The sequence below is a fragment of the Mizuhopecten yessoensis genome, unplaced genomic scaffold, assembly GCF_002113885.1.
Source record: "Mizuhopecten yessoensis strain PY_sf001 unplaced genomic scaffold, ASM211388v2 scaffold11113, whole genome shotgun sequence".
Taxonomy (NCBI): domain Eukaryota; kingdom Metazoa; phylum Mollusca; class Bivalvia; order Pectinida; family Pectinidae; genus Mizuhopecten; species Mizuhopecten yessoensis.
Window position 1 is genome coordinate 392629 of NW_018408886.1, and position 22444 is coordinate 415072.

At 37.7% G+C, this 22444-nt stretch overlaps 2 protein-coding genes and 1 long non-coding RNA gene across 7 annotated transcripts; 1 reads left to right on the forward strand and 2 right to left on the reverse strand.

The window, feature by feature from the left end:
- Window positions 1-1218: 1218 nt before the first annotated feature.
- LOC110466026 (CBP80/20-dependent translation initiation factor-like) lies at window positions 1219-11408 on the reverse strand. The gene is made up of 5 exons (XM_021522280.1): window positions 11040-11408; window positions 8638-8914; window positions 7071-7267; window positions 6604-6695; window positions 1219-5343 (listed from the first exon to the last, which is right to left on the reverse strand). Exons 1-5 carry the CDS (start codon window positions 11124-11126, stop codon window positions 5208-5210), a joined length of 789 nt encoding a protein of 262 aa, XP_021377955.1. The 5' UTR covers window positions 11127-11408; the 3' UTR covers window positions 1219-5207.
- A 2624-nt stretch (window positions 11409-14032) lies between these two features.
- LOC110466020 lies at window positions 14033-14756 on the forward strand. The gene is made up of 3 exons (XR_002464686.1): window positions 14033-14294; window positions 14482-14530; window positions 14728-14756. It is a non-coding gene; the product is annotated as an uncharacterized LOC110466020 (long non-coding RNA).
- A 336-nt stretch (window positions 14757-15092) lies between these two features.
- LOC110466018 (sulfotransferase family cytosolic 1B member 1-like) lies at window positions 15093-20912 on the reverse strand. 5 transcript variants are annotated; one of them, XM_021522266.1, is made up of 7 exons: window positions 20650-20912; window positions 19837-19980; window positions 18354-18550; window positions 17705-18019; window positions 16923-17026; window positions 16207-16387; window positions 15093-15690 (listed from the first exon to the last, which is right to left on the reverse strand). In XM_021522266.1, exons 3-7 carry the CDS (start codon window positions 18547-18549, stop codon window positions 15578-15580), a joined length of 909 nt encoding a protein of 302 aa, XP_021377941.1. In that variant the 5' UTR covers window position 18550; window positions 19837-19980; window positions 20650-20912; the 3' UTR covers window positions 15093-15577. The 5 variants fall into 5 exon arrangements, with proteins under 5 accessions (XP_021377941.1, XP_021377938.1, XP_021377942.1 ...); XM_021522263.1 differs by having other exon boundaries at window positions 18354-18567; XM_021522267.1 differs by lacking the exon at window positions 19837-19980.
- Window positions 20913-22444: the final 1532 nt, after the last annotated feature.

Consider the following 22444-nt stretch of genomic DNA (forward strand, 5'->3'; position numbering starts at 1 on the left):
ATCACTAGCCCTCCTACACAATGTGTGACTAGGATTACTAGCCCTCCTACACTGGGTCGCGGGTTCAAGGTGTGACTAGGATCACTAGCCCTTCTACACAATGTGTGACTAGGATTACTAGCCCTCCTATACTGGGTCGCGGGTTCAAGGTGTGACTAGGATCACTAGCCCTCCTACACAATGTGTGACTAGGATTAGTAGCCCTCCTACACTGGGTCGCGGGTTCAAGGTGTGACTGGGATCGCTAGCCCTCTTACACAATGTGTGACTAGGATCACTAGCCCTCCTACACTGGGTGGCGGGTTCGAGGTGTGACTAGGATCACTAGCCCTCCTACACTGGGTCGCGGGTTCGAGGTGTGACTAGGATCACTAGCCCTCCTACACTGGGTTGCGGGATTTGAGGCCTATGTTGCCAGGTACTGGCTGCATGTCAGTGATTTTCCCTCCACCACCAAAACCTAAAATTATGACAATAGCTGTTAAATAGGATGTAAAACACAAACATACAGAAAGACATACCATAGATTAGGGAAAGAACAAAAGTCAAACAAACACGTGGTAACATGATCCAGACACGAATTTCCCAGTGATTTATAAAATAAATTGAGCACATATCAGTCGATGTTTCATTAATCTAGAAAATGAATTATTGCAGACATTTTTTCGGACAGTCATAGTGCCACCATATATGTGTATCTGTGAAAGCCCTTGTTGTGTAACTGATACATAATAATGTACATAAATACGATGACACGTTCCCCTGTTGTTTGAAGACATTTGATACAGTTAGTAAAACTGGCTAAATCTGGCACCAATGCTCACTTAACCACAAATACACAAAATCTGCGAGACCTTGGGCCCGATCGGTTATGTGGACCAACCTGTTGTGTGTTTTTGAATGTAACATTTTCAAGTATAAATACTTGCGTACCTGCAAATGTTTATGCAGGCCATGCAAGGCTTTGTCAAGGCTTGCCTGAAAACAGCATCGGATAACTAGGTCCAACTTTATTTTATAAATGAACCACTCTGGTCCAACTGTTTAGATGGTGATAAACGAAGACATCCCTTTAATTATTTTATGATTTTTTTTCTCTCCTTAATTTCATTTCTTGAACTCCCTAACCCCCAAACCTTAAATCAAACTGAGAATCCCCTGTGAGCCTATCTAAATCTAACACAGATAAATACTGTAAGACAATGTGGGTTTTTTTTGATAAATTTACACATTTTTTCATAACTTCTCCACTATAAATCCCTAAATCCCTAACTCTTAATCCAATTGAGAATTCTGTGTGTGCCTGTACCTGGATCTAACACAGGTAATTCAACATCGGCTCTTTCTCAAGTTCTATAAATCTATCATGCTGCTTTCCTTGACGCTATAAGAGAACAATATGATGCTACTTTTAAAAGGGTCATCTTTAATGTGGAGACATCTTACACAAGTTTGAACTATCTTCTTAAATAGAGGTTCCCCAACAAGTATTCTGTACATTTTGATAATTCCCTAATTCGATCTCAAAATCGATAAAACTACGGAAAAGTATGAACTAAGGAAAGACTTGTAAGGAGACAAGGAGAATTAGGTCAAGTTTAGTTATAGACATTCAGAGACTTCCCTTCCATCCTTCCTAAATTTTCCACTATCAGGGGAATGACATTTTGCACTTCGTTGATAAAACCCCCTAAAATGTTTTATGATATGCCCTATACATCATTCTATATATACTTAGTGTGATAGGTTCTCTGGCCCCTGTGACCGGGCTAACTTGGGGTACCTATATTATCCAAACATATCCACAAAGATAATTTCACAGAACCCCTTGACCGGAATAATAAGAGGTACGTATTATCGTGACAAAGAAAATATAAAACTAGCAATTTAGTCTTAAATATCACAGTATCATGATAACACTTTTAATAATGTTTCGGTTAAAGGGACACAACTCAAGTACAAATCACATCATGCACTGTTAGTTACATACGATATCAAGATCTGTCGTTTTGGTATAACGCCAGGAATCTGGGACATTATACTGTCTGTCAGTCAAGTCACATGATATACCCGTAACAAGGAAGTGTACAGCTAAAGTCGTACCGACACAGTAACAAATCGTGGCAGTTTACAGATTGTGGGCAAACTATTCCATCTAACTCACTAATGCACCAACACCATGGCAAGTAACAGATCTGTGCGGCGTGCCCAGGAACCCGTTACCTATACATGTGCCTTGTGCAACAGTAGGGACGAGGTAAGATGGTATTGTAACGACTGTCAGGAGAATTTATGTGACCGTATAAGGAAGCCCATACACGCGGAAAGAAAACAAAATACGATGACGTCGTATCGATAGGGGAGGCTAACAGTCAGGGGGACAAGCCTGTACCAGAGGTATGTAAACTACCCCCCGGTAAACTGTGCGATCTCTTCTGTTCGGACATTTTTCTACGTGTTCAGATTTTATCTGGAAATATCTATTGCTGTGACTATGAATTTTTTATTTATTTATATTTTTTTTCATTCCACACCCGAGGCTCACTTTGCTGATATTTACTTTTTTTTCATGGGGAAAACCACACGTTGAAATGTGTTCAACAGTGTAAAATGTCATACAGGTAGCTTACACTGATATAGGGAATTAATCAAATTTTAACAACAAGCATGATGAAGAGAAACCCAACATTTTCAAAATTAAAAAAGTCAAAAATGGGGGCGATAAAATACCTCACCCCTTAACTCTGACCTTCACCCTCAATCACACAGAGAATACTGGCAAATTGTTCTGCATCCAACACTTATCCAACACACAGTCCTAGTGAAACAGTTTGTTATTGACCAAGGGAGGTAATCCAATATCAGCTACTTCTCAAGATCAAATTCATGTTATATGAAAGTTTTACTTTATACACGAGCAAGATGGACCGGTCATTTTGTAAAGCTTGACAAAGGGACCAGTCGGTCTTGAAACATTGCAACACGTTTAATATGTACATTGTTTGTGTATAAAGTAAAACTTTGAAATTATATATTTCCAAACTGATGATCTTATTGAAGATATTCAAATTAATGTTGATTAATAATGTTAGCACGGTCCTTTCTCAGACAACACTATAACAGATCAGTTATGAGGGAGAGCATCATCAGGGATAAAGTTCATGTTAATTTGAATGTCAGGCAGGGTACAATCCTGCAGGACATGACATCACAAAGGAATAGTGTCTTGTGGTGAGCTATCCTGCACTGTTTTGGTTTTGATGTTGTTTGTTTATAAAATAGGGATGGACCCAGTGATCTGGGCCAGTATTCATGAAACCATGCTCATGCTCCAACTCAGTTCAAGCCCAATTTCTTGTTTCAGTAATAAATAAATAAAAATTCAATTTTTGTCAAATATATGGAAGAATTGTGGGGAGACTCAAAACCATATACTGTTTTCAATATTTCCTCAGGACTTTAGTACTGTGTCGCATGATTTAGACGAGTCACAAGAAAGTTTATTTGAGTAAAACCTCCATGCTGGAGCCGGGAATCGTTCTATTAGCATGGGCCCAGAGGATGTTTTCTGGCGAGCCTTGACAAAGACATGGGCCCAGAGGATGCTTTCGGGCGAGCCTTGACAAAGACATGGGCCCAAATTTATCCCTAAAATTTTACATTTAAAATTTGACGAAATCATGTATGCATAAATAAACAGGCCACTGGAGTCAAGCTAAACCTCCCGAAGTTGAATTTGTAAAGTTATCCAACCAGGATCGTACAAACTAACATGAGATGTACTGATTGTCTAAAATAAACATAAAAAACATCGTTACAGAATATCCATGAAACATCATTTAAAAGTTGAAAGTTCATGTTTTCAAATACAAATTTTGTCACAATGACACAATATATTTAAAATTAACCGTCAAGTGCAAAAAAATGTAACTTTAGTAGACTCTACCATGCATTGATCTGGATGAGTCCTTTATGGTTTACAGTGGTGAAAGGGTTAAAGAAGGGTTCCTCAGATTTTTTGGTAAATTTACTTATTTATTGTACCATTGCACAATGACGAGTTCCACTCCGAGGTTTATTGACTAGGAGTAACCTCCCTTATATACAGAAGATGAAGCTTGTCTGGTAAGTAATTTCCACTGTAAAGTTATGCAGGTATTTAGTTTGATCCCTGCTGTTGTTAGTCTTGTATTGAATACATCTTCAAATAGTAGATTGACTTTATCAATATATTTTTTACCCTTGAAAATAAAATGGGATATTTGCTGTTTTACAGTACATCGATCACAATCAAAAATATTTTTCACCTACTTGCCAACTTTTTGAAAATTCTAAGGGGGAGATTCTTCATTCTCAAAATTAAAACAAAAATAAGGTGTGTGTATAATTATGTACCCTCAAGAGAAAAAAGAACCCTTTGAAATTACATATTTTGAGTTGTTATTTCAGATGAAATGTTTAGCAAATTTACTGGTTGAAAATGCTAAATATAGGGGTCCAAAATTGGGAGTCTCCCTCCTAAATAGGGAGAGTTGGCAAGTATGACTGAGTTGACCGCGAGGTGTGTTAAAATGTTTGAAATTCAGTATATAACTGTATGTGAAATAGAATCAAAATAACAGCAGTTTGAGATACACATCAAAGTTGTAGCCATTGTTATAAAAATAATAACATTTTCTATTATAGTACCTTTTTTAGTAATGGCTTGTCAGTAAAACAAGGTGACAAAGATCACAGACTTGACTGGAGTATCAAGGAATGTTACCTGTACCCTTAAACTCATTCACCCCTATATATTTAAACTGGACTTGCCCAGTCTATGATTTGGTAAGGTTCAAATGTGACTTTAGGGGTGAATGGGTTACAAAAATCTATCTTTAAACTTTCAATACCAGTTTCTTCTAAATCACACCTTGACACACATTTCCCCCTAAACAAATAAATGTTCTTTTCATTTGTTGCCGTCTCCTGACCTCCCCACAGACAGAGAATGGAATAGACTGTCGTGGATGCTGCCGTACATTATGGTTCAATCCAAGTAGATCTTGAAGGTGTGTGAGGTTGGTCTAATTCTAATTCTCTGACGGAGACATCAGGTAGGCAATGGCTGTCCTAGCACTTGTTCATTATCTAGATTGACCCGACTTGTCATGTAGGAAACTTCTGTAGGTATCGTAACCGATAGCGACAATGCCGATTTTTCTGCGTCATATGACCATTCCTGCTAAGACATCTGCCATTGCGTCACAATAAAAACGTGTAATATCATTTGGCATCGTCTTCCAGTTCCGAGCGTAACATTCAACAAGTTCCAGTAATGTACATCGCCCTCTAGCTGATAACCTGAAAATTTAAAAGCAAAGAAAGTTGACAGGTTTTGTAGTGGTAAGGCCATACAGTGGTACAAACATGTGTTCAAAGTTTGCTGCTGACAAAAGGGAAGAATAAATACAGGTTGTTCTCATTCTTAAACTTTATTTTTGTTAATTTGATCAAATTCATGTCTTTATTAGTCACTCCTTATAATTACTGATACATAACTTATTGCCTTCAATTTTATCATATTTTTGATACAGGCAGATTCAGACTGTATTCCCGTGACTATAGTGACAATAATGTGACTGTTATACAGTATACGAGCGGGGGAACCTTGATATTATCACAAGCTGTAGAATCTGAGGTAAATCTGTCATCACCTCATCAAATTCATTTTCAACAAATATGATTCAGCTTATCGTACAAATGGGTTATGATTTATTCAAGCCTGTGTGATTTAGCATATTCCAAGTAGGTTATAATCTGACATGACTTCATTAGTTGGTCTTTTAGCAATTGTTTCCCCAAACAAAAACAGAAATTCTGTATTCCCAAAGAGAACCCTATTGGTTTCCAGGTATCATTAAATATGAATACTGTGGGAGAAAAACTCCCCCAATCTTGTGCTGGCTGGATTCTTTCTTTGACTCTCATTAATAGCTAATTTTCAAATTGTAACATTGCTAACCTTGTGACTTTACACAATTTGAAAAAAAAAACCCTCAAGGGAGATAAACATGACAGACAACCACCACATCATTAGGAATATCTACTGGGCCCCTTTCGCGTATCCGGTTCAATCAGTTGAAATGATTGAACCTGAAGGAAAAAGACAGGCTCAGATCTGAATCGTGGCTGACCTCAGGAATATTCGGCACGTGTAGATTGAGGGGTCCAAACTGAGATGTGACTGTCAGAAACTGAAATGCTGGCTATTGGTAGTTTGCACTATTTCTTCCTAAAACCATGTCAATCCAGATGCAGGTTTTAAGATACATTATATAATTCAGTGGACACGTGAAACAAGGACATGTTATTCTTGATATATTGTTGTTTATTCCCCCGAAACTGAACATTTTTTGGCTCTGCCTACAGTTCCATCCAAGTGAATTTGTTTATCGTGGAATATTTCGGCGCCACATGAACCGTTGAAACTGAATGCGACTCTGTATACTGGGAGATTTTTGCTCCAGTTTAATTTTTCGCCTTTTTTGCAACCTCTGTTTTGAGGGAGAATTTATCAAAAGGCGAAAACTTCCCAGTACCCAGTATTTCACTTGGCCTTACCCATCATGTATAACCCTCAGCCGGATCTTCTCCATAAGTGTGTTCATTCGGCTTTGGTTACCAGAATCAAGCTCCTTGCCAATCACTTGTAACTAAAAAAATAAATAAATGATTGTCACAAGTTTAAATCTCTGTAACACAGTCCAAGGTTTTGATTGCACATGATATCTCCATCACACACACTCAGACATACACATATAGGGAGATATTAGCCAGGTGGCATAGGACTAGTAGTTAACGCCTGATAAGGCAGCTCCTGCGAATTCCTCAAAATTGCATTGATTTATGTATATGCTAATTGTATTAATTATATATCTATGACAAGTTACTGCAATTTAAGTCATACAGTCAAATTTCCAGAGAGCTGACCAATATTTTATTTTTGATTTTAACATATTTTATTGCCAATATAAAGTTTCCAGGTAAACAGTATTAGCAAAAACATTGTTTGATGTGGCCTAGCTTACTTGTAGAGAAAACGCCTCCAGTTCATCGTCCTGACATTCCTTATCATCCACAGTCATTTCGAGACAATCAAAGATCGGGACAACCAACGGTTCTAAACACTGGCCTTGTTTTAGACGCATGTTACTGAAGATCTGACATAAAAAGGTGAAAAATCCCAAATATCTCTTCAAGTTGTTCTTCCTCGTTTCTTCTTTATCTGTCAAAATAGAAAATTAGATTTAATGATTCAAACGATTTATTAATAAAACACATAGAAAAGGAAGAACACCTGTATCTTCATTAAGATTCATCAGTTTTGTAATATGTAACATCAAAGTTTTACTTTTTACACAAACAATGTACGTATTAAAAGTGTCGCTTCGTTTCAAGACCGACTGGTCCCTTTGTCAAGCTATGACTGAGTGAAACATTTAATATGTACACTCCTTTGCAGTATTTTTTAGTTAATTTAACCTGTAATTAAGGACATCTTGCAGTGATAGTCAATGGTCTAGACCTTATGAAGGTCTTCTCTCAATACAGATTTGAGTTTAGCCGATAGTTTAGCAATATCAAAGTTTTACTTTATTCACAAACAATGTACGAACTAAACGTGTCACTCAGTCAAAGCGTGCGACACGTTTAATATGTACATTGTTTGTGTGTTATTCAGTCAAAGCTTGACAAAGAGACCATCAATCCTGAGACATTGCGACACGTTTAATATTTACATTGTTTGTGTATAAAGCAAAACTTTGATATTACAAACCACACTGTGTTCGGGCAACATTTATAACGGGCTGATCTCAAACTTCATATATTTTACAACAATTTTGATGTGCAACTTTTATCAACTTATATTTTTCACTCTTGTATGTTCAGATGGTGGCTAAATATAGAAGGCAAGGGGTAGTGTGAGAGGTAAACATATGACCGATAAAACACAGTCTCATATCCGGTGATAAGCCCACCCACTACTTTTAACACGTTTTCCTGCACAGACCCACTGGGCCTATCAGTGGTAAAATACGGTAGTATGCACAGAAACCCAACATGGTTATAAAGCACACCTCTTCATATCTGATCATAAAATCACACCTTGCCAATCTTGATGAAAGTCTTGCTTGTTATCAATGGTTTCACCTGCCCACGCAACAAAATTTTAACTTATTTTACCTCGAAATCATTCTGATTTCACCAAATTGATAAGCACACAGAGCAAATACAATATTGGTATTTCTACAAAGCAATATATTTTTTTGTTATATCTCCTAAGAAGGAGTTGTCTCCCCTTAGAAGGGGCTGTTTTATGTAGATCAAATATGCAAGCAGTCCCCTCCCCCGTCCCGGAGGTTTGCTAAAAATGTACTTAAATTCATACAAAGAATTTTTGGTATGACTGAAAAGCTCATTAGATGCAGTTCCCACCCCACACTAACACCGAGGTTTGCTTAAACTTTATGAAAAGATCTAATTTTCCACCTTTTGTTCTATTGGTAATATTAACTAAAATACATTTACACCAAGCATTGCAAGTTTTTGGTGTGACCTAAAGACAAGCTGACCAGATGAAGAAGCTTGGGTTACCTTTGAAATCCTTTTGTACTAGAGCCAACAAATTTGTCCTAAACTTTGAACCCTGAACTTCGACATCCTGCATCCTGTCACAGATACAGGCCCCACATTTAGCAAATTCCATGTCCTTCAGGCACTTCTGATAGATCATCTCGGCGATGTGTCTGAGGTCATCGGAACTCTTCACAGTTTTTTCTGTTTTCTGATGAATTTCCATCAAATCCTCCTCCTCGATGTTCAGCGTAAGGTTGTTTATCATTATGTCCAGGTCATCAAGGCTATTCTCATTCTGACCAAGAAAACCACAAAAAAAACCAGTAGAGAAATTGAAGATAGAATCATATATACAGTGCAGTGTAAATAAAAGGTGAAGTTTACCATTAGGTAGTATTTATACAACTAAGAGTATAGGCTCTCACGTATTGAAAAGATATCAATTAAATACTTTGATTTCAATGATGAACTGATTCTATCGATGATGGTATTTGTAATTGATAATCAGAATCAGAAAGGGCAAACTGATCAATTTTGAATTATAATCGATTATCAGCCCATCACTACAATAAGCGATGATCTATTATCACAGTTGTCACACTTACAACAATATTTGTAAAAATAAGCAAAAAAATCGCTCTAATACTTTTACAGATTTCACACATATCTTGTATTTCTATGGGTAACAAAATTAATCACTTTCTTCAGACCCAAGTTTTGAAAAAAGCTAGTAGTGGTATCATCATTATTAGCATTGGACTATATATATGTAACAGAACTAGACTGGGTCGATCATCAATGTGGCTCAATTGGTAGAGCCTCCACCTAGAGTTCGGAGGGTAGCGGGTTCAATCTAGCATACATTTCTCTTTCTCCTGTTACAAAATTGGCTGACTTGCCAATCCTTGTTTCAAGCTCTGGGTGACTATTTGGCAAGGGGATACCTTAATAAGGGTTGTATATTGAGATAACTTAGAAAAATGAGGGAGGAACGCAGCGGAGCAGGACTGTGCTGATCATCAGCAACCAGATAGCTCAACTGGTGGAGAGTCCGTCTGGAGCTATGGGCTTTGGCCCCACACCAGCCATCTGTCAGTCAAAATGTCTAAGTCTGGTGACAGGGCCAGAGGAAACGCGGGCTTAACAATGATATGAAATAGAATCATCCTCTACCTTGAGAGTGTAACAGAAATCCCTTGCAGTGATTATTTGATTGTCTAATATAACCCCTGGTAGATGAAGCCTTAGGTAAGTCAGCCAACATTATCACCCCTGGGTTAAAATTTGGTCTGTCACACCCTTAACATATGGGAAGATCGGTAAGTCAATGTGGGGTGAAATAAAATTTATTTTTGGACAACATAAAAACAACTGTCATGGAATGCTTTTGACGTAACAGTTTCAGGACAAATTGTCTGTCACTCAGTATATTACAAATGTAGCTTATACTCTATCTCAGTCAATGAATGGAATTATTCCATTTTTGTACACAGTGCGTATACACCTAGTCTCCCTAATGAATTTGAAAGAGGCAATCACACTGGAAAGGATACAATTGTGTTTTTTCTTATTTTTTCCTCCCACATATATCACTCCTTGACAATTATAAGGTAGCAATGCACATACACCTAATCACTTTCAATGTATTTATCCAGATCAAGACTGCGATTTGAGATGATTTTTTTCCATGGCTAGTCTACAGTTTGGGGAAAACCACCAACTTGCGTATATACGCAAACTCGCCTATTATACGCCAGTTGGAGTATGGATTTGTTATTAAAAATAACCCAAATCGATTTAACAGTAACCTTTGCAAGATATTATTAAAAATCGCATTAATTTACGACAAGGTAAATAATATTTTGCTAAAAGATGTTTACTGAAAGCGTTGGCTACTTATGTTTTTAGTACTTTCCAACCAACATGCAAATAAAGTTTATTTTTGCATTTGTATTATGTTTCATGACTGAATAAATGCGACTTGGACAAACAATGTGAAAAAATTAAGATTAAAGTGATTTTGGCTATTTTTAGTAACAAATCCATCCCCCTATTGGCGTATAATAGGCGAGTTTGCGTATTATACGCAAGTTAGTGGTTTCCCCCGACCTGGTCTAGGCGTTGGTGTTCCAGTCCCAACTTCCAGTAACTCTCAAGTAAGAGGATGTATTCAACCTTAAATACACACATCATGCCCTTCTCTCTTATATCAATATCAGAGAACAAAGCATTGCGATTAAATTGTGGTCGATTGCCGTCCGCACCTGACGCTACGCATGTTACGCCTGTTTTGAACAGGTGCGATCGTCCATCGCACTAGGTGATTGAGGAGAAAATGCGTGTTTATTTGCAACACGCCACTTTTTACATGTAACATTTCACAAAATATGAAGAATTCTTATTGTGATCGCAATTGTTACCGCCGATTCCTTCTGTTGTCCAGGAACGACCGGCGCCTGTTGTAAAAGGCCTCGTCCCCTACCTCTGCCTCGACCGGTGGACGCCATTTTCTTTTTCGGAAAACTTTCGGAACCAGTCGGAACTCCTTGCACGTTTTCATAGGTTTTCACATAGATTGTGAGGGGTAAAGTGTGCACCTAACCCAAACTTGCTCTTATGCCATAAGTATCATCTTTACACCAATTATACTTGAATCCGTCTTAACATTCGGACTGACCGAGATATGCAGGAACATCTTAAGTCTGTTGGCTTGGGCCAAATATTACCATGGTCAAGGTATTTGGCCAGTATGATATGCATGGGATGGAGTGCTATAAACTTTCCTCATTTATGTGACCTTGACCTGCTTTAAATGTCACTGGGACAAGCATAATTGAAAAAGAAAAAGAAAAAACGCGTTCAAACAACATTATTTTACATCTGGTGCTACTGTACTAACATTTGCTTGGAAAGCGGATAGTTTTTAAATGGAACATTATGGTGTGGTGACGTCAATAATTGTTGTTATGACGTTACACTGGATTGTTATTTTCTATAGGGATTTATTATTATACGAAGAAAAAAGTCACAGACAAAGACAATTTTTTTTAAACATTTTCAAAACACTTTATAATTCAAACACGCTCATTCAAGGTAATAAATCATTTTAAGGGGATGGGGTCCAAATTTATTTTGACCATCTGATGTTGTTTGTGAAATAAAATTTGGTTTTTAATTGCGTGTTAATTCTTTTTTAAATAAAGAAAATTGTGGAGAAACAATCTTGTGTTAGATTATGATTTATGCAGTCAGCAATACCACCACGACACTGAGACATATAGGTAGTATATAAGGTCAGACATATAGGTAGTATATAAGGTCAGACATATAGGTAGTATATAAGGTCAGACATATAGGTAGTATATAAGGTCAGACATATAGGTAGTATATAAGGTCAGACATATAGGTAGTATATAAGGTCAGACATATAGGTAGTATATAAGGTCAGACATATAGGTAGTATATAAGGTCAGACATATAGGTAGTATATAAGGTCAGACATATAGGTAGTATATAAGGTCAGACATATAGGTAGTATATAAGGTCAGACATATAGGTAGTATATAAGGTCAGACATATAGGTAGTATATAAGGTCAGACATATAGGTAGTATATAAGGTCAGACATATAGGTAGTATATAAGGTCAGACATATAGGTAGTATATAAGGTCAGACGGTCAAGGCAGGAACTACATATGCGACTCAATCATAGGGCTTATCATTGGAGATGTCGCACCGACTGAGGAACTGAGAATCGGTACAATACATCTAATGAAGAGAAAGATAAAGTCAGATCGTCAGACAGAAGTTTCCTTTCGCAGAAAAAATAATTAAGAGAATACCGAAGTGCCAATACAAATGAAGGTAACACAGGTGATTACACCTTTAACGTTTAGAAATAACGGTTAGATACAATGAATTGCACTGCATCATACATCTGTTTCTTCTAGGACTCATCGGTGATGGTTCTTAGTTCTTTTAAATCATTAATTTTCTATTGTCATTAATTAACTGAATGAGTAATAGATAGTTTTTTAAAAATTGCAGATTGTGAATGTTTATCAAATTATGAATTTAGGGTCAAGGACACAATGAAACTCTACAATATGAGTGAAGTAGTTGTATTTTATATAAGACTAATGTTGTAAATAACAAAACTTCATAAAACTGGAAAATCAGTAAATGTTTTAATCTTGAATATGATCGCAAATAAAACTTTCTCCATTTTTTAAAACTTTAATATACGAACGCATCAAGTACCTGATACAGATCGAGTGAGTATATACCGATAAAATATATAAAACTAACAGTTTATGTAATTCTGTTACAGATATATAGAATCACGGAATTAGTTTGCTATCTAAGTCCGTGATAGAATACAGAAATTTAGAAAACTGTGAACATATTAGTATATTGAACGACTTGAAAAGAAAATGTCTTGAATCTCCAGATATAAAGTAAGTGATCTGAGTGATCAGGCCCTGGTATCGTGAATCGATCTACCAGGTAAATATTTATAGGTAAGTGATCTGAGTCACCAGACCCTGGTATCGTGGATCTATCTACCAGGTAAATATGTATAGGTAAGTGATCTGAGTGACCAGGCCCTGGTATCGAGGATCTATCTACCAGGTAAATATGTATAGGTAAGTGATCTGAGTCACCAGGCCCTGGTATCGTGGTTCTATCTACCAGGTAAATATTTATAGGTAAGTGATCTGAGTGACCCGGCCCTGGTATCGTGGATCTATCTACCAGGGAAATATGTATAGGTAAGTGATCTAATTGACCATGCGCTGGTATCGAGGACCTCTATAGTGACCAGGCCCTGGTATCGTGGAGCTATATACCAGGTATTTATAGGTAAGTGATCTGAGTGTCCAGACCCTGGTATCGTGGATCTATCTACCAGGTGAATATGTATAGGTAAGTGATCTTAGTGACCAGGCCCTGGTATCGAGGATCTATCTACCAGGTAAATATGTATATGTAAGTGATCTGAGTGACCAGGCCCTGGTATCGAGGATCTATCTACCAGGTAACTATGTATAGGTAAGTGATCTGAGTGACCAGGCCCTGGTATCGTGGATCTGTCTACCAGGTAAATATTTATAGGTAAGTGATCTGAGTGACCAGGCCCAGGTATCGTGGATCTGTCTACCAGGTAAATATGTATGGGTAAGTGATCTAAGTGACCAGGCCCTGGTATCGTGGATCTATATACCAGGTATTTATAGGTAAGTGATCTGAGTGACCAGGCCCTGGCATCGTGATCTATATACCAGGTAAATATGTATAGGTAAGTTATCTAAGTGACCAGGCCCTGGTATCGTGGATCTATATACCAGGTATTTATAGGTAAGTGATCTGAGTGACCAGGCCCTGGTATCGAGGATCTATCTACCAGGTAAATATGTATAGGTACATTTAAGTGATCTGAGTGACCAGGCCCTGGTATCGTGGATATGTCTACCAGGTATTTATAGGTAAGTGATCTGAGTGACCAGGCCCTGGTATCGTGGATCTATCTACCAGGTAAATATTTATAGGTAAGTGATCTGAGTGACCAGACCCTGGTATCGTGGATCTATATACCAGGTAAATATGTATAGGTAAGTGATCTGAGTGACCAGGCCCTGGTATTGTGGATCTGTCTACCAGGTAAATATTTATAGGTAAGTGATCTGAGTGACCAGACCCTGGTATCGTGGATCTATATACCAGGTAAATATTTATAGGTATAAGTGATCTGAGTGACCAGGCCCTGGTATCGTGGATCTATATACCAGGTAAATATGTATAGGTAAGTTATCTGAGTGACCAGGCCCTGGTATCGTGGATCTATATACCAGGTATTTATAGGTAAGTGATCTGAGTGACCAGGCCCTGGTATCGTGGATCTATCTACCAGGTAAATAAGTATAGGTACATTTAAGTGATCTGAGTGACCAGGCCCTGGTATCGATGATCTGTCTACCAGGTAAATATGTATGGGTAAATTATCTGAGTGACCAAGCCCTGGTTTCGTTGATCTATATACCAGGTAAATATTTATAGGTATAAGTGATCTGAGTGACAAGGCCCTGGTATCGTGGATCTATCTACCAGGTAAATATTTATAGGTAAGTGATCTGAGTGGCCAGACCCTGGTATCGTGGATCTATCTACCAGGTAAATATTTATAGGTAAGTGATCTGAGTGACCAGACCCTGGTATCGCGGATCTATCTACCAGGTAAATATTTATAGGTAAGTGATCTGGGTGACCAGACCCTGGTATCGTGGATCTATCTACCAGGTAAATATGTATAGGTAAGTGATCTGAGTGACAAGGCCCTGGTATCGAGGATCTGTCTACCAGGTAAATATGTATGGGTAAATTATCTGAGTGACCAAGCCCTGGTTTCGTTGATCTATATACCAGGTAATTATTTATAGGTATAAGTGATCTGAGTGACAAGGCCCTGGTATCGTGGATCTATCTACCATGTAAATATGTATAGGTAAGTGATCTAATTGACCAGGCCCTGGTATCGAGGACCTCTATACCAGGTAAATATTTATGTAAATTTGAATTTTGTCTTCTTGTTTAGCTCCCCATCACAATTTTAAATTAAAAACAAACCACAGCATACACATTACTGCACATATTATAAATACGTTTTTCTCTAGTAAGTTCAAAAAATATATTAGCAATTGAGAATTTGTTCCTAAACGGTTTCCTGAACAAGGAGACGAAGACGACGCTTATACTTTACTTGGGTAAATAATAGTTAACGATACTGCTTTACTTGGGTAAATGATAGTTAACGATAATACTTTACTTAGGTAAATAATAGTTAACAATTGTGCTTTACTTGGGTAAATAATAGTTAACAATAATGCTTTACTTGGGTAAATAATAGTAACTATCAATCTTGTTTTTCATAACAATCTCCAATGTTGTGAACAACGTTCAGTCACAATGAGAATCTAAATGTGAGTTTTGACCCCAACATTTTCTCTTTGTATACTTGGTCAAACTTTTCACTGTCTGTAACTGTGAACCAGTTCTTCCAGTCCCCCACTTCTCCTGTAACATAGGAAAGGTTTATTGTGTGAATATACAGTTATAACCCGTGAAACAAAGAAACAATCTGGAACAGTCGGCACTTTCCGGAAGCATTCACGGAAAATACCGACGGTCCCACTTGCTAAAGAAACTGGTTGGAGTTGGGAAAATGATAGATGAACGTACTATACATTGTGTAAGATGTGGTCGAGTTGTCCATATATACATATAATACAACTACTTGTACGCTGACAGAGTAGCCGAATCGACATCGATTTGTGGACAACTCGTACACATTTTACACCTTTGTGTTCATGAAGGTGATAGTGTACATACCGTACTAGTCATCGAAACGTCAAATAGAAACACTTATAGGTTGTGTTAAAAGAATCTTTCATTATCCATACTTACCAACATGAAGAAAATGTTAAGAACAATCTCCTTGTATCTTTACAATGGTCTCCATGGTTACATAATTACTATGTTCCTTCCTTTACATTTTTGAGCTGGGTTTTTTTAATCTGAGTTCATCCTCACCTTTTCTATACAATATTTGAGATCCATCCCTAGCAAATGTTTTGAAGCGAGGGTCGGGGTTTTCCTGTTTGTCATGTTTGGTCTTTGAAAACGAACAGCTCTCTACAATTTTGTCCAGCAAATCTTCGTCGAATGACTTTCCGAGAAAAAAAGCCACTCTCTCAACTTCTTGTCGAAGATTCTAAACATGTTTTAAAATACATAAAATCAATTAACTCCATTAACAGGTGCGTCTTTACTCAATTAGTCACCATGTTTAGCAGTGAATTTGGAGCTTTAACCGTTTCACCACTGCAGACCAAAATGGACTCGTCTATATCAATGCATGGTAGAGTCTATTAAAGTTACATAGGGTTGAATGGGTTAATTTACTCTTGCATGGTTTACGTTTTTAAAGTACATTATGTGTAAGAGGCAAAAAAAACACCCCGTAAATTAAAGCGCTACAGAAGGCATATAAACCTTTCTGCTGTTGTTTTCGGCATATATCCAGAGGAAACACACGTGGTTGGACAGGTAACCAACTATACCTTTCACGTTTGTTTGGGGACTTCACCCCGATTGGTGAAAGGCGAGTTCACTATCCACTGCGTCATCCCACCACCTAGCTACGTTTGTTAACGGTATTTTGGAGTAGTGTACTTTCCAATGGCGACTGTTACGGATTTCTATATTTATGATAGTCGAGGCAATGCATATAGATATTTTGTACTTACTAATTTCATATTTTCATAGTTCATCATCATAAATGGCACATTTGGGTGTGTGTCTGGGAACTTTTCCCATCCAAGAACGCTACGGAACCAGGAATCATACACTACTGTGTGGAATAAACAACACAGAAAACATATCTTTTTCAATATCGGGAATTGTACAGAAGATTGACTATCTAAAGGCCGTAATTGATCCACATAAGGGGAGAGTATTCGAGATTCAGTACCAAATACGGTGGTATAGTCATTCCTGGTTATATCAAAGGAAGAATATATTCATTAAAACAATATTAGCACCTGGGGGTCATCCGGATGCTAATATTGTCTTTTTGTTTCCACCTGAACTACATTATTCATCTGCAGACAGAAATGATGAAATTTTGATTATTTTATGTAGATTATATTTTTACACGTTCACATATATCATCTATAGACTGATGCGTGGCTGTGCCTCCCATGTATACAACACTGCAACACATGGACGTGTACATTTGTTCAGAGTGATCCGTGTTCGACACGGACCCAGACCTTCCTAGTAGACTCCTGTTCTATATAATGACAAACACTTAAACGTTATATATCGAAAGAACTTAAACTTTGCAATAAAACACCCTTTATTCAAGAAACGCGCCCAAAATGAAAATTAGAATAAGCATTTTAAATATAATAAAATGAAGTAAATATGAATGATTTGATTTGTAATTCCTTGTTCTTTCCGGTAAACATTTTATTCATTGATTGATTCGACTTTAATAACCAAATGATTTGTTTCGACTACAACATACCATCTCCATTGAGAAATTTATCAATGTAGGAGTAATTGAACTCTCCGTCGAACGCCGTAGCAGCCATATTTGCAACGAAATTGTAGTGAGAAACAACGACATCCTTGGGGTTCCTCGTCATGTAAATGACCTTGACACGCCCTTGACTTAGTCGCCATGGTAACCATTTGATCGGTACGTGAGTAATGATTATCCTTGGCGACGGAGCGTTGTCAGTGGTGTCAATACTCTCGACGTCCAGCCAGCAGTGTTTTCGGCAATAAGAGGCGTGGCCTTGTAACAGCATGTACACAACCTCGTTAATCCAATGTGTACCTGTAACCATAGCAACCACTCAATTCAACTGTCTGGTAGTAAACAATTTAGCAGAAAACAGATCACGCAAATCACCAGGGAATGCATGTAAAGGGACATAATATGTGATCACGAAAATGTGAATTATCTGTTACCAATAACAACTGAGAATCTCAAGTCATTACATAGAAACCGACGTACGTTGGCTTAATTAATATAAACAATAAAAAATAGCAAAATGGAATACTCCGATCCTCTGATAAAATAAGTACGAATTAATCGATTAGTTAGGAATCAAAATATTACTGGTTTACATACATCGACAGGAGATGGTAACGATGGATTTAAAATTTACCTGACTTAGGGTACGACGTAATAAAGATGTCATCGTCCCTCAGTGTCATGTCCCGGATGTTACGTAGATGGTCAGCTACGTTATGCATCTGGACCGGGTAGTTAAATCCATCATACGGTTGCATTTTTAACTCATATTCGGGCTTTTCTTTTTCCTGACATCCAGACCGATCTTCTGTACCCTCTTTTCTGTTCATCCTGATAGAGAATAGGCCCTGATATTAACAAACAAAAACAAACAAAATACACAAACATTAAACAACAGTAAACCAAAAGAGGTTGAAAGATGAACGGAAACAGGGAATATTGAAAGATAACCTAATTTCAATTTTGTGGTAATTTCGCACTATTTTATTTTTTATTTTCTTACTGTATTTTTTTCTATTCATGAGCAATCTTAGACGACCTAAGTTACGAATAGTGTATGTACTGATAAAATCCATGAATAATGGCAAGGATGTCTTTTTCTAGCAACATTGTTTTGAGCAACATTGCGATAATTCATTGCCACAGAGGGTCACGATATTACTGTCTTTTTCGCCATATTCATTTCAGTGACGTCTAGAGACTGTACCCTTAGCCTACACCTGGCTAAATTATGCATCCGTCAACTGCTTAACAATGGGACACACACCCCTATCTTAACAATGGGACACACACTCCTATCTTAACAATGGGACACATACCCCTATCTTAACAATGGGACACACACCCCTATCTTAACAAAGGGACACACACCCCTATCTTAACAATAGGACACACACCCCTATCTTAACAATGGGACACATACCCCTATCGTAACAATGGGACACACACCCCTATCTTAACACTGGGTCACACACCCCTATCTTAACAAAGGGACACACACCCCTATCTTAACAATAGGACACACACCCCTATCTTAACAATGGGACATACACCCCTATCTTAACAATGGGACACACACCCCTATCTTAACACTGGGTCACACACCCCTATCTTAACAAAGGGACACACACCCCTATCTTAACAATAGGACACACACCCCTATCTTAACAATGGGACATACACCCCTATCTTAACAATGGGACACCCACCCCTATCTTAACAATGGGACACACACCCCTATCTTAACAATGGAACACACACCCCTATCTTAACAAAGGGACACACACCCCTATCTTAACAATGGAACACACACCCCTATCTTAACAATGGGACACACACCCCTATCTTAACAATGGGACACACACCCCTATCTCCAAGTGATCAATAGCCTACATCTTGCTGAAACATTCATCCGTCGGCTGCTGAATCATGGGACACATATCTTTATCGTTAAATCATGCATGTGCATATAGATCATACAATGAATATTCATAAGAACAAAGGTAACTGCCTACATCATGCTAAAGCGTGTACGGTCAACAGTTGAACATTACCGACATTAACAACACCCCTTATGTCTGAGGATGTTTGATAAAGTATACAACAAACATCGTTACCTTTATGAAGTTAAATTCAATTCCTTTCTGACTTTCATACGAGGCTTGACTTGCTTTGAGTTGGTATTCCAAGATAATACTGTCTTGGAGATTTGCGCATTTGTTCTGCCGTCGCTGCTTAATAATTCACTTGATTGTGTTGGTCTAAATATAGAATGGTTCCATTTTTTTATTTCTTGTTTTGCCAAGTAAAATTTCCTATTCCGATTTATGATGTGTCGTACTACAAACTATAAGCATGTTGTAGACAAATAGCATTGAGTAGATTTTATCAACATCGTTTCTCCTACAACGTTCAGATATTATATTTAGTTATTAGCTATAAACATAGGGGTTCTCCAATGAGTAAAGGCTAGTTATTACATTGATCTTACACGGTTTAGTTAATTTTCAGATATTCAGAGGTTAAAATATCGTGTAGTACCGGATAGCAGGATACAGGGATGATATTTTTGTGATTTTTGAGTAAAACTATTCATTTACATTAAGAGTAAAACAGGTATTAATTACACACCTGTTAGTTTTGTTGACTATATGTTTTGTTATTTATTTATCATTAATTATTACTAATCATGTTTTTCATGTTTACCAGAATATCATACTTACATTACATTATAGTCGTATCTAGCGCTATATAAGACATTATTTACCTTGCTCTTACGACCAGAACACTTACTCCCCTTAATGACGTAACAGCCAAATTAATATAAAATATATGGTGCCTATAGATAACATTTAAATCGATAGTATGGATAGAAAGGAAATAAGTATCAACATATCTAAATACACTAATATGTAGTAACGGGTACTCACTGTGAATACGAATTCAATAATCTGTATATAATATCCAACACTACTCCAAATCGTCCAAATTCTACTTTAAAGAAATGTGATATATTTTACACGTAGTGACATCCAACACACGGCTAATGCAGTCGAAATGAAATTATTAGGATTTATACATAAATATTGCGTCGCGGTAAAAGAAACCTTTCATTCTTATACTAATAATTTTTTTAAGAGTAATATATGATAATAAATTCTCGTGGATTTTGATCTATCGATGCAACATTGGATTGCATAGATCAAAATGATAAAAGTATAGCAGACACTAAATGTTATATGTACATAAATGTATTTATTCACAAACATGGGAGTGCACACCTGTGTATTTGCATACCAATTGGGTCTTTTTAAGAGTGATATATGATAATAAATTCTCGTGGATTTTGATTTATTGATGCAATATTGGATGGAATAGATTAGACTGATTTAAATATAGCACACACTAAATGTTATATATACATAAATGGGTTATGTTTATGTACTTATTCACAAACATGAACTTATGTGAACCAGTCTATTCCTCTTACTTCTAAAAGGGCGTTATCCTCCTCGTCAACACCATCTCCTATCATTAGAGACACTAAAAAACTAAAACATTTACCTTTTACCTCAACCCCGTTACCCAACAGTGTGTTTGAACTTGACTTATCGTCCCAGATGGCCAATATTTCTCCTACCCTCCAGCAGGGTATCCAACATTCCCTACCAGGCATTCTACCGAATACTTTAGCCTTTCCCAGCTTCTCGGAGTCCGCTAGTTTCCAACCCGCCGATCCCGGGGGTGCGAAATTATCTGACATCGACGTCCAGAGAATCGCTATGGCGGTCCGCGTCCACCTGAGTAATGATCTGCAGACCATACAACAGAATGTACAACTTGCCATACAACAGCAGATTGCTCCTCTGTTGGATAAGGTGACCAGGCTCGAGGCTGAGAATGACGACCTTCGGCATCAGCTCGACGACCTCGAGCAATACGGGAGGAGAACCCTCGTACGCTTCTCCGGCTTCCCGGAGCAGACGGGAGAGGACACCTCCGCGATCATCCTGAAGGCAGCCCAGGACTCCGGCGTCGATCTCCCTCCCCAGGCTCTGGAACGGTCTCACCGTGTCGGTAAACCGGACCAGAATCGAGCTAAACCACGCCAAATCATCGCGCGTCTGAGTTCCGTGGACGCAAAGTTTACCCTGTTAAAATCCAGTCGCGGTTTTCGCTCTAATGATCAATTCAAGCGTATTTCTGTAAATGAGGACCTCACCAAATATCGCGGACGTTTAGCCTACATCGCGAGGAACTTGGTCAAAACCAACCACATAACACAAACGTGGACTACTAACGGCAAGATCATGATAAAAGATAAATCGTCGAAAATCTATCAAATCCGGCGGGAATCAGAACTTGAACCCTTCGGTCACCATATCATAACCACTTAGTCGGGAGTCAGCGTCGCTGGGCTGACTTCCCGACGGTGATGTGTGCTGTTCTTTCTTTTGTGTTGTGATTCTGACTCAAACCCGGGTACTATGTGCCCCTTCAAAGTGTATATCGTGTCCATGTTTTGTTTTTGACTTATATTATCCCCACCGTATGTGTTCATAATTTGTTTCTGGTCTTCAATCTTTACACCAAACTATATTTGCATATGTACAAAAGCTTATAACACAGTATACAATGCATAGATTAAACTTTTTATTTATTATTATTTCAAAGTCAAATTTAAACTTACATGATAGTTTCTCAAACTTTAACAACCCTCACATG